Here is a 25,685-nt window from a genome sequence, read left to right on the forward strand (position 1 = left end):
GTGTTACAGGAAAGGCATTTCCTGTAAGTAGCACTATAAAAAAGTGGTTCTATAAAAGGCATTAACAACAGAGTGGAAGCGGCTGACCTACTGGGCGGTGTAACATGGAGATGGCATGAAGCCAAGAGCATGAGACAGCTGTGTAGCACATTAGAAAGCAGGACATTGAGCACCAAGCTGGGTTTATACAATAAAACCCAGGCAGAGGTTCGGTTGTGAAGAACTTCAACTGCATAGGTGAGAAAGCTAAACGTAGTATTGTCAACTGAGTAAGCATTAGCTGATGGAGAGGAATTCCAAGGCCTGATCTAACACCCAGTAAAGTTAAGGAAGTGGCTATACTGACCAGGCTCCGCATTTAGAGGATGAAGATGGAGCTCTGCAGTGAAATCTGACACCAAGAGAGTCAAGTGAATTCTACTCCTATCAATAGAAGTGTTGTTGTTATTCAATGGAAATGAAAACATGCTGGGGATGTTTCTCACACAAATGCCTGTTACAAAAAGCTTCATGGTCTATCGTGTGCATGCACTGAAATATGCAGGCAAACACAGACATCCATTACACAAACATCTTTAAGGTAATGTGCATGCATGCCTAGCTCTGAAGGGTACAGCCTGTGTTTTCTCCACTGACCTAATTCTGATCCATCTATGTTTAATGTAGCCCACCACAGCAATTCATTTCTTTAGTTGCTAAATACATGGATAAATGTTGGCTTTTCCTAAATTACTGCAGAAGGTAAAATCACAATTTTTCAGGAGGAAAAGAGGTTTCTTTTACGTAAACTTATTTTCTTAGCAGGCAATTGAAAACACGTTTTAAATATCTTTGTCTTCTTTAAAAAAAAAAAAAAAAGGAAAAAAAAAGAAAAAACAGCAGCTGTTTTTTGGATGAGCTGCATTGTTTATTATTTTCTTAAAATGCCCAAGCCATGAAACTCATTTAACCCCTTGAGGATTGACACAGAAATGACATGACGTGCATCATACATCAAATAAATGGTCACTCCTGCTGCTCTTTAGACATCTGGGGCTTAATTTGCTATTATTTGCATTCATAGAGTAAAGCTATACAATAGAAATGGGAACACATCTCCTATGTTGATTCAGAATTAATTTTCAAAGGGTGACATGCACCATAAATCCTATTGCGTGATTACTATAAACATGCAAACAAAAGAATGAGGAACAGCGTTGTCTGCTAATGGATGTTCGGTTATGAATTTCAATTGTTACAACATGTGATTAATTTACATGTTCAAATTAAGTCTCCATTTATGCATGTTTAATTATGAGATATTTAAAAGCATGGATGGGTGTGTTTGATCATAAGCAGCATTTAGGAAAAAGCTTGGCACTTGTAATTTGTTTGTCCTGGTTTAAAATGTTCTCATTACATCATGAAATGAAAAAGTTAGAGAAAGGAATGTCTCTGTTCCCAGCTAACAATGCACACAAGTCAAGAACTCTCCTCTTACTAATATTTCCCATAAAGATGTTCATCAGAGGTATCTTTTAGTTAAGCAAGTGACAGATGGAATCTATGAAAACAATAGTGTCTTTGGAAAGTCCAGTAGTATACGTACTATGGATACCAGCTTTTAATCCCACTTTAGAGCTCCTGCATTTCCGAAAGCTTCAGACACTCCTAACTTTTAGTGGGACTTCCATTTCATGACTCTGTGCCATAGATGAACAGCTCCAGGGACTATGCTACAATTTTCCTAGTAAAACGCAGGGGTCCAACTGCAAAGGAGGGCTTAGGGCTGTGCAAATAACTAGTTTTTCAGTTCGGCTGCCAAGCCAAACAGTTGAAAAAGAATGTTGGTTCAAACTGAACCGAATTCACAATTTTTCCAGGTTTCCACACCAAAACCGCTACCATCCCCACCCAGCCCACTGTACTTCCTTTAACATGAAATGTACCATATGTCTCAAGAGGAAACATTTTTGGCAAATGTAAATATTTGGCAAATGCAAACATAAAAGGCAAGGAAATGCAGCCCAACATTTATAAAGTTGTTGCAAAAGGATTTTTCTCTGTGACTTAATACATTTCACTCCTTTTTTATACTGAAGAAGTTTATTCCACACAATGTTTACTATAACAGGGTTTGTCCCAGCTTCCCAAGTGAGTGCCATTAACATCAGGTTGGAGAGTCATTCTTAGTCTACCGTTCATTGACTCTCAACTATTATTGAAGTAGTTTGCATGAAGTGGCTTATTGGACTTGGTTCCATTTTAGAGTGATCTAAAGAATAATTGCTAGGACATTCATATGTGGAGTTAAGGACTCAAACTCCTGCCTTGATCAGACAGAGCATTGACTTGAACTCTGATCCAACTTTGTTTACGTACTGGAGGATTTTGAGGTAGGTTTCCACCTCTTGCATTGGAACTAGTTCCCTTCAAATGCAGTGCTTAAGGGTTCACCACCAAGACTGAGAACATCTTTAAAGCCTAGAAATTATCACACTGAGCTAGCAGAGAGGGTACGAGCCCCATAGACAATTCCTTGGAGGTGAAAAGTGTGAAGAGGAACAACTGAGATCACATTGTGGTAGACCTCATTGCTGTTAATTGCTCATGTACTGTTCCGAGAGATCTAAATCTTCAGAGCAGAGAAATTTATTATATAAAGATCAAGTTGTGCCAAATGAATTTCATAATGCCAGAAATGACTTTTTTTTGGACACTACAGATTTTTCTCTCATTGTCTAGGCACTGCAAGATTTGCACTCACCTGTGAGACAGAAAATCACCAATATCCTGATATTGAGCAATGCAAAAAAAAAAAAAAAAAAGTCTGGTAAATGTAATGCCAAACTTTTCTAGATAAAAAATTCTTAGATGCTAGCATATATATGCTCATGGAGATACACAAATTATTAGATACTATCTCATATGTACTCATGGTAATGTACACACTTGAAAATGCTTATATGTGAAGCTTCAAGGCATCTATGCTTGGTATACCAGCTGTCTGATTAACAGAAAAGCCCTGGAGAAAATCTTAGTATACAGCAGCCTTCAGGCCATTCCTCTTCATTTCCACAATACATGCCTTTTTCTGCATGTTGCTGCTAGTAGCACAAGGTTGCTGCAAGACAAACCAAAATGTGATTTCTAGTGTCTGAATTCATGATGGTTTGTGAAGGAATGGCCCTTTTGTTTAGCAACAATTATACATCTACAGAGGTGTCATAATGACAGTGAGAGCAGTAGGAAAATATATTGTTAATATATTTGGAAGGAGCAATGATTTCTAATGTGACGTAAAAGCATTGCCTAACATTGTCAGGTAATACTAATTACTCATACTTGCTGAGTAACAGGATGAATCAGAGCAGTCCCTGCCCCAAAAGACATACATTCTAATTTAATGAATGTAGGTATATACCTGAGCTGGTTGAATTTTTAATTCCAAATCATGCTTTATATATTGTGAGTGTCAGAAGAGAAAAAGGACAAGCCTGCAGAAGAGAAGGCTGCAGAAAGACCTTACAGCAGTCTTCCAGTACGCAAAGTGGGCCTACAGGAAAGCAGGGGAGAAACTCTTTGTCAGGGACCATAGTGATAGGACAAGGGGTAAGGGTTTCAAACTAAAAGCAGATAGATTTAGATTAGATGTTAGGAGGAAACACATCATTCAAAGGGTGGTGAGACACTGGAACAGGTTGCCCAGAGAAGTCATGGATGCTGCATCCCTGAAAGTGTTTAAGGCCAGGCTGGATGGGGCTTTGAGCAACCTGATCTAGTGGGTGGTATCCCTGCCCATGGCAGGGGTATTGGAGTTAGATGCTCTTTAAAGTCCCTTCCAACCTAAGCCATTCTGTGATTCTATGAAAACTGATCATATGCAAAATACTTGCCCAACTTTTCCTATTTTTCTTCTTCATGAATGAGGAACACAAAATTCAAAAATATTTGGTTAATTGGCATTGGGGTCATGATTCCAAAATATCTGCAAATTTTACGAAAAGAAGAACCAGCCTAAAGCCATCACAAACAGCCCAAACATAAATTTTGACAACATCATCTTTGAATGTAACAAATAACTAGGAGGTGACAGCCTACTTTCAGCATTACAGGTTGGAAGTACAACTGATAGGAATTTTATGAATTAAAAAAATTTTCTTCACAAAATACCTTTTAAAAAATGGGGAACTGGATTAACTAAGAAATAACCTTTCTACATGCTTTCTTTTTGGTTTGGCTTGAAGCATGCTTTCCTTCCCCCTTTTGCTTTTTTAAGCAATGCTATCAAGCAGTAGAAAATAAAGAAAAAATGAAAATACTGTTATTTTTTAAAATACGGATGACATTCTAATTTCTCTCTCTTTTTTTTTTTTTTTTGGTCTGGGAGTCTTGGGTTAACTGATAATGTCCTGCAGTTATCATTGTAGTGTTGAAGCTTTTATAATATCTATTGCTCTAGGGCAAGTAGATATTTGCAGAAGCTTATTAGGTTTATTATTAAACACCAACTAAATGAAAAAAAAAAAAAAGAAAAAAAAAACTATGGCTTTGAAAGAAGACCTGGCATACAAACATACAGATAACATTTATGACTGAGTAAATTCCACTAATATTTCTCATATTTCTCTAAGTCATTGTTTTTCTTTTCTTCTTCCATGTTTTTGTGACTTTCAACATACCTTCCACTTCACTTTAAGTATTCAAGACTTAGTTAGCTTCTTGACTGATGATGAATTTCAATTTCCAAATTGCTCATGTGCAACTGGTATTCTCACCACTGCTTTGCCTACCACAGGAACTCAGCTATGGCTAGGGGCGTAGTTTACAGCAGGCAATATAAGAACAGGAATGCACAGAATTTCAGCCATTGGCCATGTGTCACAAACAGCTTCACTCATTGAGCTACACCAAATAAAGATAGACAAGCTATTAGTGTAATCAGCAACAGCAATTAGGCTAGTTACAATACCACGCAATAATATTTCTTGATGAGGGCTACCTTGTCCAGCACCATCTGAAGACACTGTGCTTCTCACTGAACTATGGCACACTGACCTTAAAAAAAAAAAAAAAAAACAGAACATGAAAATGGCTTAAAATGCAGCTGGATCACTCAGAGGCAGAGTAATACATTCAGTGAGCATTACAAGAGCTCTAGCTTGCATAGAATTACTGTGGGAGGGTATTGGTAGGAGCTTTTACATATTAGCTAAGGAAAAGGGTTGTTTATATAATTTCAGCACAACTCTTCATTCATTCCGTTTGGATTTTTAACAGTTGCATTGCTCTTGTTCAATTAGGAGATCATCAGAAAAATGCAATATTATGGACATTTTCAAACATTTCACATATTTTTGTGTCAGAACTGTGGTGGGTCACATGACATGCAGCTGTGTTAACATATTTAGGGTTTGGATACTTATAAGCTCTTGCTTTCTGGAGTATTATTTTTCTACTTGTTTACATTTGAAAATTACTGGATTTTTATTTTTTTTTAACCACAAGGTTAGAATTTATGGGAAAAAATTAAGCAATAAATAGGTACAGTGTCTTAACTTCATTTTTCATGTCCTGCCTGCCAGCAGAAGGATTAGGGAGACAAAGCTGGTTTTCTTCTGTGAAATTGCAACTAGTCCAGTCACAAGCTCACAAACACTCCCTTCCATGTCAGCTATACTTTGACCACACAAGTGTGGTTTAGAGATTATGGAAGTTACAGAAACACATGGCAAAGAGCTTTCAGCAGCTTCACTTATGTATCAGCAGGAAGAGCTTCCAAGGGACCTCTCCATCCCTGCAGTGCTGAAAAATTTCCAGGGAAATCTTCCTGGATACTGATGATCTTGTTTAATGCTGGGAAAACTGTATTATTCTCAGACAGTTATTTCAATATGAGAAAGTACCTGTTCACAGAAAAATCAGTCGTAAACACAAAGCTTTACCTTCAAAACACAAAACTTTACCTGCATAAATTCTGGTAACAAATACGAGTCTGTACAAGCACATCACAGACACACTTCATCACTTAATCATAGAGACAGATGAACAGACCTCACAATTCTTTCTAAAGGTGCATGAGAGCAATCATAAATAAACTAAAAGTTGCAGTATCTTATTTGAGGCTACTTCATTCCTTTTTAACTTTACAGCTTTTTAAAAATGCCAACAGCCTCAGTAGTGGAATATCAAGCATGATTGATACTGTATGGAAGCTGGTAACATGACTTTTAAAGATAAATTTGCAATTAGATATATAAAGACAATGGTTACACTGTCTTTGAGGAAAATATCTGAAATTATATATGATAACACTTCATAATCAGGAAATTTTCAATGGAATTTGTTCATAAAGACTATTGAAAGTGATCTAATAAAAACAAGATGAGTCAGTCAGCTGGCTGCAGATGGGTCAACGGACAGTTCCTCAAAATCAGTGCTGCAAAGTTTGTAGAACTCAAAGTACTAGTACTCTTTAGGTTCAAAACAGTGATAGAAAATTCTATGGTTAGAGGACTAAGATGGGTAAGTAGGTCACTTCCAGTCTCATAGCAGAGTCTTCAGCACAGACTCAAGGAATATATTCTGCCTGTCCTGTTGCTGCTACAGATTTACAGGTATAGCTTATACCTGCCCATCCAGACTTAAGATACATTTCGGCATACAAAAATCACAGTCAAATGCCATCCTCAATCCAACTGCAGAGAATAAAAAAATTATTGCTGAAAACATTCAGGTCACTACATAAAGCCTTGTCTGAGCTTAAGGGGAGGTACACGTCATTGTTCTTAAAACCATTTTCTCTGACAATGAGAAGCATACTTCTATTATAGAATAAACTACTTGCATCAGTTAATCTATTCCTGAACACTTAGAAGTACATTAGAGGAGGTCAACTCAATACTAGAGTATAATTCTGACCACCTATCTACTTGCATATATTTCGGCTACCTCATTTCTGCTTAAATACCACAACAAGGTAACTATTGTATACTTACTAACTTGCTTTAGGAAAGGAAAAAAAAATTACAAATAGCACAAAAATTTTACAAATTGTCAAAGACCAAACCTACAGGAGAGGCTCTGAGATTGTATGCTCGAGTAACTTTGTGATGTGTTTCTCTTGTCTGATGTATTGATCTGGCATAAAGATTCCATTGTCAGAGAGTGCCACAGTTCTCCAAAGGCTGATAAAAACTCAAACATTCTGTTCTTTATGGAGGAAATTGCTACGGTTCCAAGTTAGTCTTCATTCTAAACAAGAGTCAAAACATGGCATCTCAAATTTTCCTGGAAGAAGGAAATTTCAATACACTCAATTTAAAAAAAAAAAAAAAAAATCATTTCATTGTTTAGTTGGTTGTATTTTTTCCCAAAATGAAATTGGGTAACAAGATGCTCCAGTGGAATCCTGAGATGGCCCCAAGACCTAGAATTGCTTGACGAGTACCCGTTGGGACTTTTCCATACCCAGTAAGAGCAGATTTTCAACATCCTCTGAAGTAGAACTGTTTCTGCTACAAACCCATCTGGTTTCACACACAGGAAGTTTTATGCACTACAGATTCTCAATATTGCTTGGGTTTTGCTCTATAAAATAGAACATGCATTTGGGCTCTACTTTTTGCCATATACCATCTTGTTTGCAATTTTGTTTCTCATCTCCGAGACAGTACTCTCTGCCTGCACAAAACCTTGTAAAGAACTGGTTGTTGACCAGATATAACCAACAGAAATGTTTGTGTTTTTTTTTTCCTCAGCCAAGGTAAAGATCAGTCTAGTCTTCCTTTCAACTGATAACTTGGTTTAAAAAAAAAAAAATGTAATTTCACATGAATATAGGCTGAACTGGTTCCCTGACAAATACAAAATCTCCATCAGGTTCAAAATTTTGCCATCACATATCATCTTGGCACAGAAATGTGTGCATAAGCTCCTGTACTTTTTTCCTATGTAGTCTGTCTCCTCCTACTCCTGGTGAAACTTCTATTTACATTTAAATGTGTTGTGGGGTTCTTTTTGTTGTTGCTGTTGTTGTTGCTTTTAAAAAGAAGCCTATACAATCAAAGCTATAATACCTCAAGACCATATAATAGTGGCTTGTAGCTGCACCTCTCATCCCAATCCAAGGGGATGACCGACAATCATCCTTTGTGTATCCTAAAAGTGTAGCCTTTATTACTACTACAACAACCATACATCACTGATCAGGTTCTGATGGTCCTGTACTGGCAGAATTCCTACTACACACTCAGTTGTGTGGTTACATTGACTTTGTTTCTGCTTTGCACTTCTGCTTCTGCTTATTGCCTAATAAAGGTCCAGATGCCTGTTCTGAATCTGGGCAGACAGGAAAACAACACCTTCCCCTAATACCAGGACCCTAATTAATGACAGGAAAAGAGCCAGGAGCTGTCACAGGAACTGGAGTCATAAGCAGGAGCAAGGAACCCAGGCAAACATAGAGGAAACAAGGAGCAGAGAAGCATGGACAGGAAGAACATGATGAAATTAGAGGAAGGCCAAATGAATTGTAGCATTATCCAGAACGACTAGTTTCTGTTCAGAAAGAATAAATACTTGTCACAGTAAAGACTGATGGAAGACACCTGAAATATTTGCTTTCCTGGTGGTCCTACCCAGCATTCACCATAGAATAGGGAGAGTAAAACAATGTGACTTCAAACAGACAACATGACCACAGATAGGAAGAAAAGAAGGAAGCAGCTGTAAACAGAAGGCATGTGTCCAAAAGGAAGCTTTTTTATCCAGAAATGGGTCTTTCTCAGAAAGTGTTTGAAACCTTGCAGCACACTGAAATGATTTAACCCATCCCAGGAGTGTCTAATGGTCTACACAAACCAGTGGACTTCCTGGGGCTATGGCACGTCATATAATCTCAGTCCTATTCACTTTGAATGAGGCAAATTACAGAAAGCAGCCTGTCTGATGCAGGTGCCAGAAATTTACCCTCTGAATGCCAAGTGCCAAAACAAATGTCTGGGTGAGTGTCCAAATTCATTCTTTTCTGTCCTATATTAAATCAATATGCAACATTCTTTTCTATACTACCCACTAGCCAACTTGAAGTCAACTCAGTGTCAATATAGGTGAAAAGCTTTGGAAAAACCACTTATCTAGAGATTGCAAGATGAGCCACAGCTTACAAAGTCTCTGTACATTTTGGTTTACTTTCAGGAATACAGCCTACTGGAGTCAGTCACCAGAAACAAATTAGTCTAGGTTTTGCAAGCCATTATCTTTACTGAACATTAAAGTGTTTACAATGTAGTCAAGTCTGCCAGTCAATATTCTCCTCTGTGATATACCTTCAGGGAATTGCATAATTCTCACCTAGATTCACCATCTCCAGGAAAGCAAGGATTCCTGTTTCACCTGAAAGGCTTACACCTATTAATATATCATCTACAATGGGAGAATAAAGGCAAGCCAGAAACCATAAAATACTGTTTCATATCAACAGGCAGTCTACACTGTTTCAGAGACCAAGTACTGAGAACTTCCATTGCATTAAATGAATAAAATACTCACAAGTCACAACAGATGCACAGGAAATCAGCCAACACACTGGTAAACACACAATTGGCAATGCATACTGCCTCAACCTATCAGCTATACTTCAGCTTCCTTCCTTCCTACCTATAGTCTATGCCTCTAGGAGGCACTATCGAACTACAGTCTAGGGCACCTAAGTCATTTAGAAAAGCAGCCACAGCCATAAATCCTCTTTTCACATGTTGTTGTTCATCTGCTCTCTATGAGGAGATGATTTATTTCTGTGGTAGAGAGCTACTCAAAGGAAAGCCTCAAAACATCCGAACAAGGATAAGTGTGACATATGTGTTATGTCAGCCACTACCCATTAGAAGGCCTATTTCCTAGAACTGACATAGATGCAAGTATTTTCTGTAAAACAGTCAAAGTGCTGAAACCTTCTCTGATATTATGAAGGTCATTGTGAACTAGGAAATGCAACTTCCACAGATCTTTTTGTTTAGTCTAATTTTTCAGAACATTCTTCCTGAAACATGTCAAGTCATGTCAGGACACATCACGTCATGTACACGATACACATCTCATGTCATATACATCCTCTATCTCACTACACTGGGCCAAGATTTTCTGTACTGTCTTGATTCTTCATGACATCCAGCCAATATAGCCATTAAAAAAGGATTCCCACAGACAGTAACTCTCTTTCCACAATGAATCAGCAGTGCTTATTCGCTGCAAACCAGAATCCTCTGGTGTAATTGGAAGGATTCTGCAGAAGAGCAGTATGAGACCTCTTCCCTTCAAATAGTATGGGTAGCAAAGCTCCATTTTTGTTCAGCTGAACTGATTTGGTGCAGAACTGGAGTAACATAGTGGTGAGTCAAGCTCACTATGCTTGCCCATGGAGCATTTCATTGTGTTCTTTTTGTTTGTGGTTCATGCACATAATCTAAAAGGTCATTCTACACAGAAAGCAGTTGTTTTGCTTTTTCTAATGGAAAAACAATTCCCCATCTCTCAATCCATAACAATAAAAATAAGAACAACAAAACCCCACCCACATGTAAGAACCAGAGGAACATCCCATTGCACAACATCTCCCCATCTCATAGAGGCCAACACTTCCCAACTTTCCCTCGATATCTGTTCAAGAAGTTGGGCTGTAAAACATGCCCTGAAGGTGAATAACTCCAAGAGTTCTTGGTCCTCTGCTTGATCCAAGCAATAACTGTGACTCATTGTTCTTACCTTATTTCTTGAATGACTTTAGTTTAAGGTCAATATGACAAGGAGGTTGTCGTGCTTGGACAGTAAATGATACACAGAAAACAGATGTTAACAGGTGCCCGTATACTACTCGCAATTGCCACTGAACTTACTGCACGTTATGGTGCAGATAAAATTGTACTCTGGCCTAATTAATTTGCCTTTAACAATTCCTTTTCAAAGTTGTTCCATTGGATTTTTATTTTTTATTGAAACTGGTGATTGTCAATATTACATTATGGCTTTTTTGTAAAAAGGTCAAATATGCATAAAACATCTACTTCAATTGAAAAATGAAAATCACTTAATTGAGAAAAAAAATATCTTTTAAGAAAAATTTTTATTTGACAGTTTTATTGTGTGTTTTTTCTTCTGTTCTGCTTATGTTTTTAACACGAAATTAGTCCAAGGTCTTTCAAAAGAGAAAGAACGGTATTATCTGGAGATGAGATGGGGAGTGAAAAAAAAAAAAAAGTCTAATTTTTGATCAGCTCAGGAGTAAAATTTGTATGTTTTCACTTCTTCCCCCCAGGCCTTCCATTTTTGACACTAATAGAGCTGAGATACAGCACTAGCAGTCAAGCTTTAATCTCTTTGGTATGACAACTTGAGTCTTCATCAAAACACTGTCAAAGCCAGCACTATGCCTCCTGTGAGGGAGCTCACAGGAGACAGAGTCCAAGACGAAGCCCAAACATAGCATGGAGATGGCTCTGTACTAGAGAGTTGAATTACTGCTTGTTCACACAGAATTCTGCAGTCCATTCATTGCATGTCTGCCTCACTTGCCTCCATCAGGGGGTTGCTTTGCAGTGACACAAATAAAGCTCCTGAACTGCACTGCAAATCAAAAATGGAGACAGCTTAAGGCATATAATTTGCGTTATGATTTGCAATATTCATTGAGAGATCAGCCAATTTTAGCAAAGAAAAAAATGCCCTGAGCTACGATAATGAATACGTGGTTTGTTAAGGCAACAAGACTGATGGTCTCATCCATAATGATCTGACAGTGGCTGCCTTTATATGGTACCTTGTTTTGATTTTCATATCAATAATTACATTATGCACCTCAAAAGAGCTGACTGGCTGGCCAACTTGATGTATGTTAAAACCATCCTGTCTGTGGATATGCATTGGAATAGGAGCTATTACAGGATCACATAACAGATGTGGGAAGCAGTAATGATTCTTCAAAATTCTGTGCTACAGTAGGGCCAGAGAGCATTCACTGTGGTCCCTTCTGCCCTTAGAAGATATGACTTGAATATGTGAACTGTCTTCCAACTCCTCTACAAAAACTCCTCTTTATGTTTTTTTTCCCAAAAGCTTTCCCAAGGCAGAGAGTCAACACTTGAGTTAGCACTCAGATCACTCTCTTGCAGAACATGACAGGACACTGTCACCTTGTCACCCAATGCAAACTAGAGAAAGAATTTCTGCTGAAAATTATCCTCCTAATTCCTGGCTAGTATGGCCATGCTGTGTTTTAACTTTCAGATAACTTGCTCATCTGTTGGCTCTAAAGTTGTACATCACTGCCCATTCACAGGAATGTTGCGCTTACTGCTTCATGTGGCAGTAGAGACTTTAGCCAGACTAAAAACACTACCATTAATTTGGGTGTTTTTTTCACCTATTTGTATTAATTCAAACAGGTTGGGGGACTAATGGATATTTTTCTAACTTGATCTGAAATTATGATAAAACCTTTATACTCAGAGCTACAAATCCTCACTACTTGGTAATGTGCAAGGTAACTTTTAAGCAAGCATTATAAAGAAGTCTGTCCTTCCTTCTTTTCCCCTCTCTCTACTTCCTAGAATCCAACTAACATCCTCAAAAGAGCTTCCTCGGTTTGGTGTTTCATTATTTAACATGTATGTTATTTGCTCATTCTAGGACCAAAGCACTTTTTTATGTAGCAACAGTGCAAAATGATAACTTGCAAAATTTGCAAAAGGGCCATAAGTAATCATTGTTATTAACTGGCAAGAACTTTTTCTTCTTAAAATTCTCAAATTTGGAAGATTAACAACTCTAATTCTCATCATATTTCATAGAGGAGCTAGAAAATGAATGAGGAGGAAGGCAAAGCTTCCCTGCCTACTTTACGAGATGTCTTCTAAGATATTTTCAAAAAAAAAAAAAATCTACATTTACAGCAGAAGTACTCAAAATATGCAGCCACATGCTCCTTCTGGCGTCTCCGTTAAAAACAATATAATTACACCACTCAGTATAGTTTATAGGGTCATTTATGTTTGACCCAGTTTGTTATCAGAAGACATGTAGGTGTTTTGCATTCCACAGCATCTGAGTTACCTTGTACAAGACAGGGAGGTTGGAGTTAGATGATCTTTAAGGTCCCTTCCGACCCAAGCCACTCTATGATTCTATTATTCTAAGACACTACCTCAGAGCAGGCAATGGCTGATATGCTTCCCCCAGCCTCTCTGAACACATCATCTGCTTCCCAGTACATAGGCATGGGGAGCACACTTTGAGCTCACAGAGGTAGTTTAGAGGGGATGAAGCAAAAGTTAGGTTTGAGTTTGAACCACTAAGACCTGAAGCACTAAGATGATATAGTGGAGGAAGAGATCATTTGGCTGGCATGTATCTCACTCCCCTCTAGAGCAAGAACAGAAGACAGGGAAGTACAAATCTCAGGATCACAACTGAATGCATACTCTGGCACCAGAGTAACCAAGTACTTGGGGCACAATGCAAAGTAACACAAGAGCTCTAAAGGGAAGCATTTTATTTTATGTAGAGGCTTCTCTAGATAATTCATTCAGTTGGTGGGCCAACACTCAGGTATCTTTTAATATAAACTCCTACTCATTGCAAGTTCCAAAGTTAACTCTTTGCCTGAGGTCTGATTTCTTGTTATTTCCCTAAAGGACAGTATGGAATAGAATAGAATACAATAGAATAGAATAGAATAGAATAGAATAGAATAGAATAGAATAGAACAGAACAGAACAGAACAGAACAGAACAGAACAGAACAGAACAGGAATTGTTCAGTTGGAAATGATTTTCAAAGATCATATAGTCCTACCGCATGACCATTTGAGGGCTAACCAAAAGTCAAAGCATATTAATGAGGGCATTATCCAGATGCCTCTTGAACACTGAGAGCTATGGGGCATCAACCACCTCTCTAGGAAGCCTGTTCCAGTGTTTGACCATCCTCACAGTAAACGCATTTTTCTTAATGTCCAGTCTGAACCTCCCTGGTGCACCTTTGTGCCATTCCCACATGTCCTGTCTTTGGTTACCAGGGAAAAAAGATCAGCACCTCCCTCTCCACTTCCCTTCCTCAGGAAGTTGTAGAGATAAGTTTGTAGCTCACAGATTTAAAAAATGGTTTATAGCCATCCGAGTCAAGATTCTTTCCACATTTTTTTAAAAACAGACGTGGCTTTTTCCAAATTCACAAGCTTCTGCAATAGTCTCTCTGATCCAAAGCTCTACTACTCTTGCAGTGCATTCTCCACTGTCCATCCCCCACCTCTCCCTGTTCCCTAAGGCCAAATTATACAAATGAATGTGTTGGGTTTTATGACATGGACAGTGTTGAGAAATGTTAACAACAAAACCCAAAATCACATTGTTTGTCTTGCTTCAAATTCCCTTACAAACTTAAAACAGACTAAATTTTTCAAAACCTTCATTAAGATACAAATATCTCCCAAATAAATTCTAACATCTAATTAAGCAAAACCAAAGAAGTATATGATTTTGTACATAGAACTATGGATGTCATGACTTTAGAGTGATCATTTCACTTTTTATTTTATCTTTAATCCTGGAAGGATCTGGTTGAGCAGGTGGAAACAATAAAAGTTTTCATTTCAGCTAAACATACAGAAATTGTCAGTTGTCACAAATGAAGTCCTGGGACCCTGATTCACTTGGTCTTAATGTTCAAAGGAAAAGGAAGGTCCTGAACTCAGAAAGATTAAAAGCAAAGAAAATCCTAATCCAGCACCCTCCTGTGAAACTACAGGAGACCAAAGGACATATCATCTTGTCAATATTTACAGGGCTATGTGTGCCCATCTGACTTTGTTGTGCAAATCACTGATATAAATTCACAACCCCTAGCAGACAACTACATGATAAGAAGTGTTTGCACACGTACCTATATATATATATATATATATATGCTCAATACATAAATACGTAAATAAATAAATAATCAGGCTAGCAGATCTACCAGGGATTTGGGTATACAGTTTGACAGAAAACAAGCGGCATACACAAGTTATAACTGAACCTTGGCTTCTTCAGAGGCACAATGCTGCTGAATCGAGCACTTGTGCTGCCTACTGTAGCTCACTTATTACTATGTTTTTAAATGTGGTTTTCTTTAAAAGGTCATTTAACTTCCTGGAAGGACTTTCCATTCCAGCCCTTCAGTGAGGAGCTCCACTGAAATCCGCTTGATCTATACTTGCAAAACGTAGAGCAAAACCATACTTCAGTATTTAAATTAACAGGCACCTGCACGGAGAACCTGATCCTGCTTGCCTCATATATGCAAACAGTTTACTTAGTTACAGTGAAACCAACTAACACAGCAGAGGCAAGAAGTTCTCACCTGAGAGGGATTAGTAGGAAATCACGGAGAGAGAAAAAAAAAAAAAAAAAGGTAAAAAAAGGTAAAAAAATAAAAACATTCATAATGCCCAAGATATGACAATATTGTATGAAAATGTCATTGGGACCATTAAGAGTAGCACCGAAAGACACTTGATATGATCTAATTCAAATTCAGATTACCAGATTCCATTGGCAGTCTGCTATACAAATTAGGAAAGAAGGCCATAGAAATTCTCTCTGACCTTAAATATAACTGAAATTCGTTAAGTGTTGTGCCCAGTTTTCTTTCATACAGTCTATATTAGCAGTGGAAAATACACTTCATGTTACCTCTATCACTCCTCAACAATTTGTGTCAATTCCTACCTGTCTACTTCATAGAAGCTGCCTCTTCCCTCCACTTCTCAGACTACACAAGTAAATAGGGTAAACAGTAGTGGGCCACAGGCAAGGTATCTTCCAGGTTGCAGGAGGACTGCCACAGGACTGTAGTGATGGACTTAATACTGAAGGAAATTTTAACAGCTAAGTTGCCCATATCATTCTGTATATATATAAATGATCAGTATTACTGTAATATTGCGTTCTGGAGTGACTGGTCACAGTTAGGGTAGCTCAACTAACAGCACTGCTGTTATGGTGAAGAGAAAAGATGTATCATTCTTACAGTATAAAGGTCATGACAGTTTGTTTTTTGTTGTTGTTGTTGTTTTCTGGCATTTTCCACATAAACAAATTTGACCCATGATATAAACACAGTAAGTCAATAATAAGTAATAACAATTCTTTATTAGTTCTTCACTGTGATGTTTTCCGGGATACTCCACTTAGCTATATTAGGGTAATTTCGTTGTTTTTCCAGTTCCAAAGCAGAACAATAATGACAGTAGCATCCAAAAAAGTTTCTTGTAATTGCCTAAATTGTATAACACCTTACCAGGATGTCAGGAAAATGGCCAAAGAATTTCACATTATAAAACTGGGCATATCATCTGATATAGCAAGTTTGAGCACATTTTCAGGCTATCCAGAGTTTACAAGCTTTCCCAATTCTAGTTTAGCCAAAAGTCTTTCATGGGCCATCTGGTTCTAATGATACAAAACTAGAATATTTGGTGTCCTTTTCACTATGCTACATTAAATTACAGCTTAAAACATCAGTAAAGCAAAATCCATTCTTTTTATATTATGTTTTTTAAATTAAATGTTAAGTATTTTGGCTTAGCAAATGTGTTTATTTTTGTAAAACTGTACAGCATATACTATACGTTACAGTCAGCAGAATCCTTAGTTCAGTTACTCTTGCATGTTCCTTGGTCCACAGCCCACTGAGGCAAAGGGAAGTGTTTCCATTGACATCAATGGGCTCTAAATGAGGCTCCTACTGTGAGTAACACCAGATCCTTACTCATCCTAAAACATGTATGAGGTTTCAGTACCTCTCCCAAGAGAAAAGGTTCAAATTATGCTTACAGTAGCTCTTCCTAAATTAAGTATTCCATGCACACTTGGTAACCCAACTGAAATTCAGTGAAATCAAAATATTAAGGATGTGATATGAGGTTTTATACTCGAAAGGCATTGTGAATTATATAGTCTATATCAGTATGCACTGTAGTTAACTATAAATAGACTCTCTGGGAGCAACTTTCACAAGTGCCTCTAAGACTTCAACTTCCAGCAGCTGTTGAAAAACAATGGAGTTTTGAAAATCCCACACCAAATGTAACTCATCACTTCTGTCACAACTCAGTCACAACAGGTTAAAGTTCCCTACATTTCACCACCATTCTTAGAAGCTTGTTCTGGAAGTGGAAACACAGGCCAGTATTTTGGAAGATGTGTAAAAAGAAAGTCCATTCATAATAACAGAAGTGCCAAGCATCTGTAGGTCGAAGAAGGTCAAATCAATCTGGAGGTCAGAGCAACCAAGAAGGTCAACAAATCAATGCCTCAGGAAGCTAACATCTTCCACGCACCAGCTAAGGTCAACTAACACAAAAAATGATTTCTTACTTATGAAGCCAGTTTATAGTTTAGTGTAGCAAATGGCCATCATTTTTTTCTGTACATTTTGTTTTTCTTTGAAGTTTCTATCACTATAATCCTCATTGTGAAGTTACATTGTGAAGTTGAGATGCAGGTATTGTCCAAAGGGGACATCACATCCTGCTCTCTACTATACATTTCCTGAATCCAAATATGCTAGTAGGATAGATTTCATTTCATTGCTTTCTCTCAGCTTTTTTCTTCTCACCCCATGGTAGCTTCCGTGTTAATATTACAAAATAGTTAGAACATATAGTTCCAACCCCGACTCCCTTACAAAGCACTCTAAACAGGAGTTCTGGAGTAAAAAAGGGCTGAGAGAGGACTGCATGAATTGGCCCATACAGAGTTACATGCTAACTGTTGTTATTGTTCTCAGAGAGTGCATTTAAGGTTTTGGGAACAAACAATAAAATGAACAGCTGAACAATTTTAATCATGGCCCAGTTCCTAGTTACAATTATTTTTAAGCTGTCTCACCATTAGAGTCTGATTTCTTCCCCAATGAAAAAAAAAAAAAGAAAAGAAAAAAAAGATAAAGAAAAAGAAAAAAAGAAAAAAAAAGATATATCATGTAAAACTTAAAGAAATACTGTTATAAAATGACAGCAAAACTAAAAAATGGAAAAAAAAAAAAGGCTCTCACATGTGACATTCTATGACTTCTGCTCCTAGCCCTGTATTTGTGTATGAGTTACACATAATTTTTAAAATGTTCTATTCTCTATATACTTTATGTACAAGCCAATTCTCTAGGAAAATAGGCTTTACTAGATAAGTTAAAAGTGTGGCCTCTGAACTCTATGACTAGACAGAGAATATCAGTTTTTGACCACAGACATGTCTGAGCAAAACTAGAATGCACACTCATATGAAAGATATATTTCATGCATTCCTTATTTCAGAATGCTACAGCAGGGACACATCAAATCAGAGTAAGATGACAGCTTACACAAGCAAATAAGAATGGTAGAATAAGATGGCAGAAGGATGCCAAGACATTTGGATAGACTACTGACCAAGAATATCCTTTTAAGAGCCCTTCTTCATTCATTCAGGGCCTGATTCAATTACTTCCACTGCAGTCAACAGAAAGACTTGTGGTCTTCAGTGTCTGTTATTGTGGCTTGTTACTTTTGCAACAGTAGCACACTGAAGACTCAGTTAAGTTCAAGCACCATAATGCCAGGTGCCACAAAAACACCCAGAGTGTAATAATCCCTTCTTACCCAAGCTTGCATGAAGCAGGACCTTGAATCATGCAGGGCAAGAAGATATTGCAAACAAAACACAAGAAAGAATCCAAAGGGAGCCGAAGAGATTTAAGCTGGGCTACAAAACAGCCAGTGGTAGAGCAAGAAATACTTTGGCTGTCTGACTGTACCCAGTGACCCACCTATTAAACCAAGCTGCCTAATGATGGACTTTGGGCCAAACCTGCACTGCACTACATGAATTGAGCGAATGAAGTAAAAAAATTACCTGCTAAATACAATGAACAGCTGTTGCACTGTTTCTACCTCATGCAGACTACATGCACTGCAGTAATACTAACATGTGCACAGAAGGCACACGTTGCTAGTGTTCTTGTAACTCTTGTTTTTAAAAACAGTTCTGCAGGAAAATGTCATAAACAGAAACACAGAATCACTCCAGAGGTTACCCATTTCCACTCCTCCCACACCATGGCAGGCTGTTATAACCATGTCATTCCTAACAGATGTTTGTCTAATCTGCTGATGGATGCTCCAAGCTATCATTAGGCAATCTCTTCCAGCACTTCAACCACCCCTTGCCTATTAGAACTGTTTTCCTTCCTTCTAATCAGAACCTTTCTTCCAGCAGCTTATACTATTATTTATTCTCCTAAGTTGTTCTCTCTTCAGACTTTTCTTTAGACTCTTCAACTCCCACACATTCAAATATCTCCTTTTAAATCACCTTGTTGGCTAACATTCATTTTGAGATCTACTGTAACCTTAGTACTTTTTGTGTGGTATTGGGTTCTCCATCCCTCATCTACACAGTTTATTATACTTGTGTAAATGCAACTTGCACTTGCCTGTCAAAAAGCCCTTGAACTTTATAGGTAAATATAATTTTGAATTATATTGATTTTCTTCTATGTATATTGAGTTTGGTGTCAACTGTAAATTTTAAAAGCCTGTTCTATACCACCATAAAAGGACACTACTGAAAATCTTGAATACTGGATACTCAATACATACTTTTTCAAAATATCAAAGAACGACTGAAAAGTACCACTTAGATACAATCAGTGAGCCATTTTGCACCCACTCTGTGGTAGTTTCATTGAGAACATTTGCCTTGATTTTGTATTAGAATGTCATATAAAACAATATCAAAGATCTAAAATCAGGATAGACTTACTAATTCTTCTGTAACCAGAGTCTGCTGTTCTGTTGTACATTGACTTGACACAACTTGACCATTAACGTGTTTTTTCCTGTTATTCATAAGTTGAGTGCTATTCAACTCTTCATTTTCTACGTGTTCAAAATGAGATTGTTTATCATTTGTTCCAGAATTGGTGGAAGGAGGAAAATATATTTAAATTGATCAGTCTCTTCTTTCTAGCTACTCTTTTCCTCATTTCTAATAGTAGACACTACCTTTTTCCCATAACCTACCTGCCTTCAGTGAGTTCTCAATTACTAATTATTCTGAGACTGTTTCTCTTCTAAATATCTCTAAATGTGGTACATAAGTTCCAGACAGTATGAAACAATTAAATTAAATATGATGCAGTTAAAATCTGTACCTTAATGAAACTGCATAGGAAAGCACAGAGGTTTATTTTGCAACTTCCCGGGTTCTTGCAGTGTTTTATTTTGCAATGTTAATTTCCCTTTCAATAAAAGTTCTTCCTTTCTTTTTAACAATTGGGGGAACTGAATGGTTGGTTTTGGCAATAATGTGTTTATACCTAGGATCATCGGTCTCTTCACATGCATATTTAGTCATATGGCTACAAGGAATAAATTTCCCATTTGGATTCTCTGATGACTAATAAGGGATGAGTTCATATCATCTCTATCCAAATAGTATAGCACTGTGCATAAATAGCTGCTGAGTTCTAGAAACAGTGTAGTGGTATCCGTGAAACTCTGCATCTAAACTAATTAAACCTATTGTTCTGCAGAGCTAGTTTTCCCAGGCACAAAACGATGTTATAAGCATCATTGCTTTCAAATGGGGAATAAAGTTCTTCAAAGATAGCTCTTTTTTTTCTTTTCTTTTCCTTTTTTTTTTTTAAGAAAAGTGATGTATCATTAATTTCAGCCAGAGCCAGATCAGATTCAAAAATGGCAATTCCTTCAATCTACTGCCCTTCCCTATGAAGATAAGATAATGTAAAGCCTAGGTACATTCTTGAAGACATTAAAATGTTGTTTATATACTTTTTACACTGCCTTAGCATCAGATTAATACTGAATTCCATAACTGTGCAACTGTAAGGGCCAAAGACTGCTATCTACCTTGTTAACAAAACACATATACTTAAACGTGAAAAAGGAATGGTAGAAATAGCTGTAGTCTTCCTGATCTTCACCTTGCACTCAGTTAGCTCCTTTATTACCCCACATTTAATGTGAGAAGAATAATTTCCCATATCACTTCTTATTTCTTTATGGCTTTACAATTCCAAGAATTTTAAGAAACAAAAATAGATTTTGTTGTGAAAACATAAATTACTGTCATACTGCACAGAAAGAATACTGAACAGGAATATTTAGGTGGAATTCCCTCATTTTCTTTATTCTTTTTTGACTGTTGATAAACACATGTCTAATGATTCTAAGTTCTATGAATCTTCAGCCCACTAACCACAGCCTTTCAATGCAAGGCCCAAACTACCTAATAACACCCCCCTACGTGCAGTTGTTTTCAAAATAAGAGATCGTGGACTAAACTCTGGGCAGGAGGACAAACCTATAAACAATTCAGACAGTTCTTTATACAAAGATTGGTTGGAATATCAAATAAACTGCCAAAAGTTATGCAGCCAGCAGTTAAAGTGACTTGCGTACATTAATTCAAGAAAAAGTTGGATTACACTTTGGAAAAGAAGGAAATAACTATGGTACAGCAGCCACTAACTTTTTACTTTTTTTCTTCTTCCCTTTTCTTTTTTCTTTCTTTTTTTGGAGTTTGGGATTATGGTTAAACTGTTTCACATAGCTAACAAATATACTAAAATTAGCAAACTTTCTCCTTTCACTTGCTGCATTCTGTAAGAAAGTTTCCCATGGTTGTATGAGACTGACCACTGGGCTCTCTTTGCAAGGCTGCATTTATATCTTCAGTTGCTGAAGTAAACATGTCTTTTTTTGGCGTAAGGATGCCTAGCAGCACTTTAAAAATAAATTAAAGCCTCAAAAAACAGATGAGGGAGATGAGATAAAATAAGACAACAAGTACGTAGATGACTAGATAATTCAATAGATATCTGGAGAACAAAAAAAAAATAAAATAAAATTCTGTCATGACCCTTTTGTGGTCATCAAGACTTATTACACAGCAGGAAAATCAGATACAGGAGAGAGAGTTCAGGGAAAAGGAAAACATAAAAAGTCAAATGCAAATGCATTCTTCACTGAACTTTTCTGTCTTGAGAAAACCAATATAAAATTGTTTTTGTTGGGGGAAAAGTAACTGTTAGACTTGCCAGAAAATTAAAACACCAAGATACTCACCAAGACAGAACACAGGAAGGAATAAAAGGGAAAAAAAGAATAATAAAAAATGAAGCATATAAAGCTTCAAACATTCCATTGTAAAAGCAAAAGATAAGAAAGTTTAGAGATTGTTGGTATTAGTTAAGTCCCCTTGTTCACCTAAGCTGTCATCCTGGCATCTGGTGCCACAAGCAGAAGCAGTAACAATGATGAACATTTCTGTTGCAACAGAAAAGACAAAAGAAAGTGGGAAGAAGAAAAAATAGTATCATCCAGTCCTTTCACTTTCCAATGTATTCTTGTTTCCTGTGGCACATCTTCTAATCATCTTTCCAGTAAATTTTTAAATTTCTCAGATCAAGTTTTTACTGCCTCCCTTCAGAGATGCTTTTGAGCAACTAGAAATGATACAGCTATGAGCTAACAAGTAATGTAACTGGAACAACCAACATGGGCAACATCACTAACTGCTGTTGATCACCTCATCACAAAGAAGTAAATAAGGTCTTCTTCAGATGACTTGGCCTTTCTCATCTTTGGAAATTATCCTTACCCAACACAGTATTTGTGGAGGGAAAATATAGCAGGGCACAAGCAATTTTCAAATATCACCTCCTCTGTGCTCAAGAACAGCTCATCTCCATGTGCAGGAACTCAAGCAAAGTTAGCAGGAGGTCTGAATGGATCAAGATGCTCCTGAAAAAGTTCAAACACAAAAAACGTATACAAGATGTGAAAGGAGAAATAGGTGCAACCAGGAAGAACACAAGCACACAGTCTGAGATAGGTTTAGGAAAGATAAAGCCCACCTGCAGTTGAATCGGGCAAGGGATGTGAACTACAAAAAGAATGGCTTCTATAAGTACATCAGCAACAAAAGGAAGACATAGGAAAATTTGGACCAGCTGCTGAACGGGACAGGGGACCTGGTAACAAAGTACAAAAAAAAGGCCAATGTATTCAGTGCCTTCTTCACCTCAGTCTTTACTATGAAAGACTTTTGGACTCAATGATCCTTACGGGTCCCTTCCAACTCACAATATTCTATGATTCTATGATTTTTGCCTTCAGGAATCCCAGGCTCCAGACACCAGTGGGGAAGTCTGGAGCAAGAAAGGAGGACTTTCCTTTGTGGAAGAGAATCAGGTCAGGGAATATTTAAACAAACTGAATACCCACAATTCCACAAGACTAAATAGGATGCACCCATGAGTGCTGGCCAATGTCATTGTGAGAGTATTCTCAATTATCTTTTACAGGTTATGGCAGTCAGAGGAGGTTCCTGAGTGGGAGAAAGCAAATGCTACAACTGTCTTCAAGAAGGGCAGAAAAGAGGATTTGGAGAACTAGCACCTTCTAGGCTCTTTTCAGTGATGCCCAGGGACAGGACAAGAGGCAATAGGCACAAACTGAAACACAGAATAATCCCTCTGAATACCAGAAAACCCTTCTTCGCTGTGCAGGTGGCCCTCCTGGGAGATATTCAAAATCAAACTGCTCTAGGCGGCCCTGCTTGACAAGGTAGGTGCACCAAATGACCTCCAAAGGTCCCTTCCAACCTAAACCAATCTGTGATTCTGTGATTGGTTCAGTGAACCAACAGAAGATATTATTTATCTTGACTTCAAAAGGGTTTTTGACACTGTCTCCCAAAATGTTCTTATGGGAGAAAATATATGAATTATTAGGCACAAATTGAAATACGTGACAATCCAATTAAATACAAGAAAAAACCCTCTCACAGCGACGGTGGTCAAACACACTGGAAGAGGTTGTCTAGAGGGTTAGGAGTCTTCACTTTTGGAGATATTCAAAACCCAGCTGGACATAGCCCTAAACAACCTGCTATAGTTGACTCTGCTTTGAGCAGGAGGTTGACTTGAGGTTCTTTTTAACCTCAACCATTCTGTGACACTGTGCTTCAGGTAAAGCTCTCATGAAATTTAAAATATCTTATGTCTTTCAAAGATACTTAGCTTTCCCTCCAAGTCCAGAAAATCTGAACCCCTTTTACTAGACCCACACCAGTTAGTAAATAACCCACAATCAGAACATGACAAAATCTGTAATGTGGCCGTAGTGTTATATCATCAGATGATGTTCTGCATACTGGAGGTAAAATCCATGAGGGTTAAATTAAGACACAGAATAGATTTACTAGAAAGCTTTTGTTTTCTTGATCCAAGCATTTATCATCATTTTAGACTAACAGCTGAAATTCATCTTTTGTAATGATAAATTATAGCTGGATGAAACTTGTTTGGGCCTGCCCTTTATTTCATTCTTAGTTGCATTCCCTTGGTCTTTGAGGAACAAGCAGTCAGATTAGGAAGTCCTCTTACAAAATGGTTTGCAAGAAAGCAGGGCTATTTCTGTAAACAATGGAAAAGTCCTGTTGCTGAATCTCTATTTGTGAGAGAGGAAAAGAAAATGTGGCTATTTGACAAAAAAAAAAAAAAAAAAAAAAAGCCATACTAAACGGTCATGATAGTGATGGAGATGCCACAGGTGACAGTTTGATCTACCTTGGCATGAGGTAAAAAATCATACATTGAAGTGCCAGGGGATAAAAGATTCCCAGTTATTCAGAAAGCTACTAGACACAAAATCCTGGAAGAAAGTAAAAATCAAATACTCAAGGACAAACTAAGGTCATAAAGAGAAACAGTGTTTCTATAAGAGAAAGACTGAGATAGTATGTGTAAGCAGTGCTAGTAACAAGAGAGAAAGGGAGGAGAACTGTGCCAGTACATATTTTTTATTGCCAAATGGGCTGAAAAAAAATCCAGCATCACTGCTATGGTATTTTCTTCACTAGATCTGACGGACAGCAGCAGTGGAATCTGCTGTTTGTGTTAAAGTGTCAAGAGGGGAAAGAACAAAGACATGGAAACATCTGCTTTTAGAAGCCACTTGAAAAATAATTATGCAATACCCTGTCAAAAACATCTGTTAAAAATGCTGCTGTCCACCCATCACATAGAAAGAAGACATTTAAGGAAAATATAAGCAAGACCAGGAGAAGACCATGGCACATTTTTCTCTTGCAACACCCATTACCAAAATCTAAACTGAAATCCAAGCGTAAGTTCAGTAACAGAAACATGTGATAGAAGAAAGCAGGATGATATACCACTGCTGAACAGATGGTACAACCTGCTGTTACATAATCAATACAAATTGAACCAGAAACCATGCTTAGAATGTGCACTCTTTCTGAATACAAACAAATTTCTTCCTGAGAAGTTGCAGCCCTCCCATTCACAGAATCCAATGCCTTGCAAGCAGTCATGGAGCTCATTCCACCAGAGTGAGACTATTCCAGTACAGTCTTCCTGCCCATCACACACAGGAACTCAAGTTTTCTGTAAATCATTACACCACAGGATCCAAAGCTTTCAAGATTTCTGAGACTTGGAATATAAACTTAAATACCAACATGGATAAACCAGGTGTGAAACGCTAGTCCATTAAAATCAACGGCAAAATAGATACCTAGGGGATAGGATAGCAAGATTAAATTTTACTCAGTGCTAGAGAGTCAACCAAGAAAACTGCTAAA

General features: G+C 37.5%; 1 protein-coding gene across 5 annotated transcripts in view; it reads right to left on the reverse strand.

Annotated features, from left to right (window-relative positions):
• LOC310901091 (uncharacterized protein) overlaps positions 1 to 25,685 on the reverse strand; it is a 247,086-nt gene that overhangs the window by 154,525 nt on the left and 66,876 nt on the right. For all 5 annotated transcript variants that reach the window (XM_083840149.1, XM_083840147.1, XM_083840148.1 and 2 more), the window contains exon 5: positions 4,982 to 5,037. In XM_083840149.1, coding sequence (XP_083696275.1) covers positions 4,982 to 5,037 — 56 coding nt within the window. The remainder of the gene's footprint in view (positions 1 to 4,981; positions 5,038 to 25,685) is intronic.

Source organism: Anser anser (assembly GCF_964211835.1).
Source record: "Anser anser genome assembly, chromosome: 5".
Classification (NCBI taxonomy): domain Eukaryota; kingdom Metazoa; phylum Chordata; class Aves; order Anseriformes; family Anatidae; genus Anser; species Anser anser.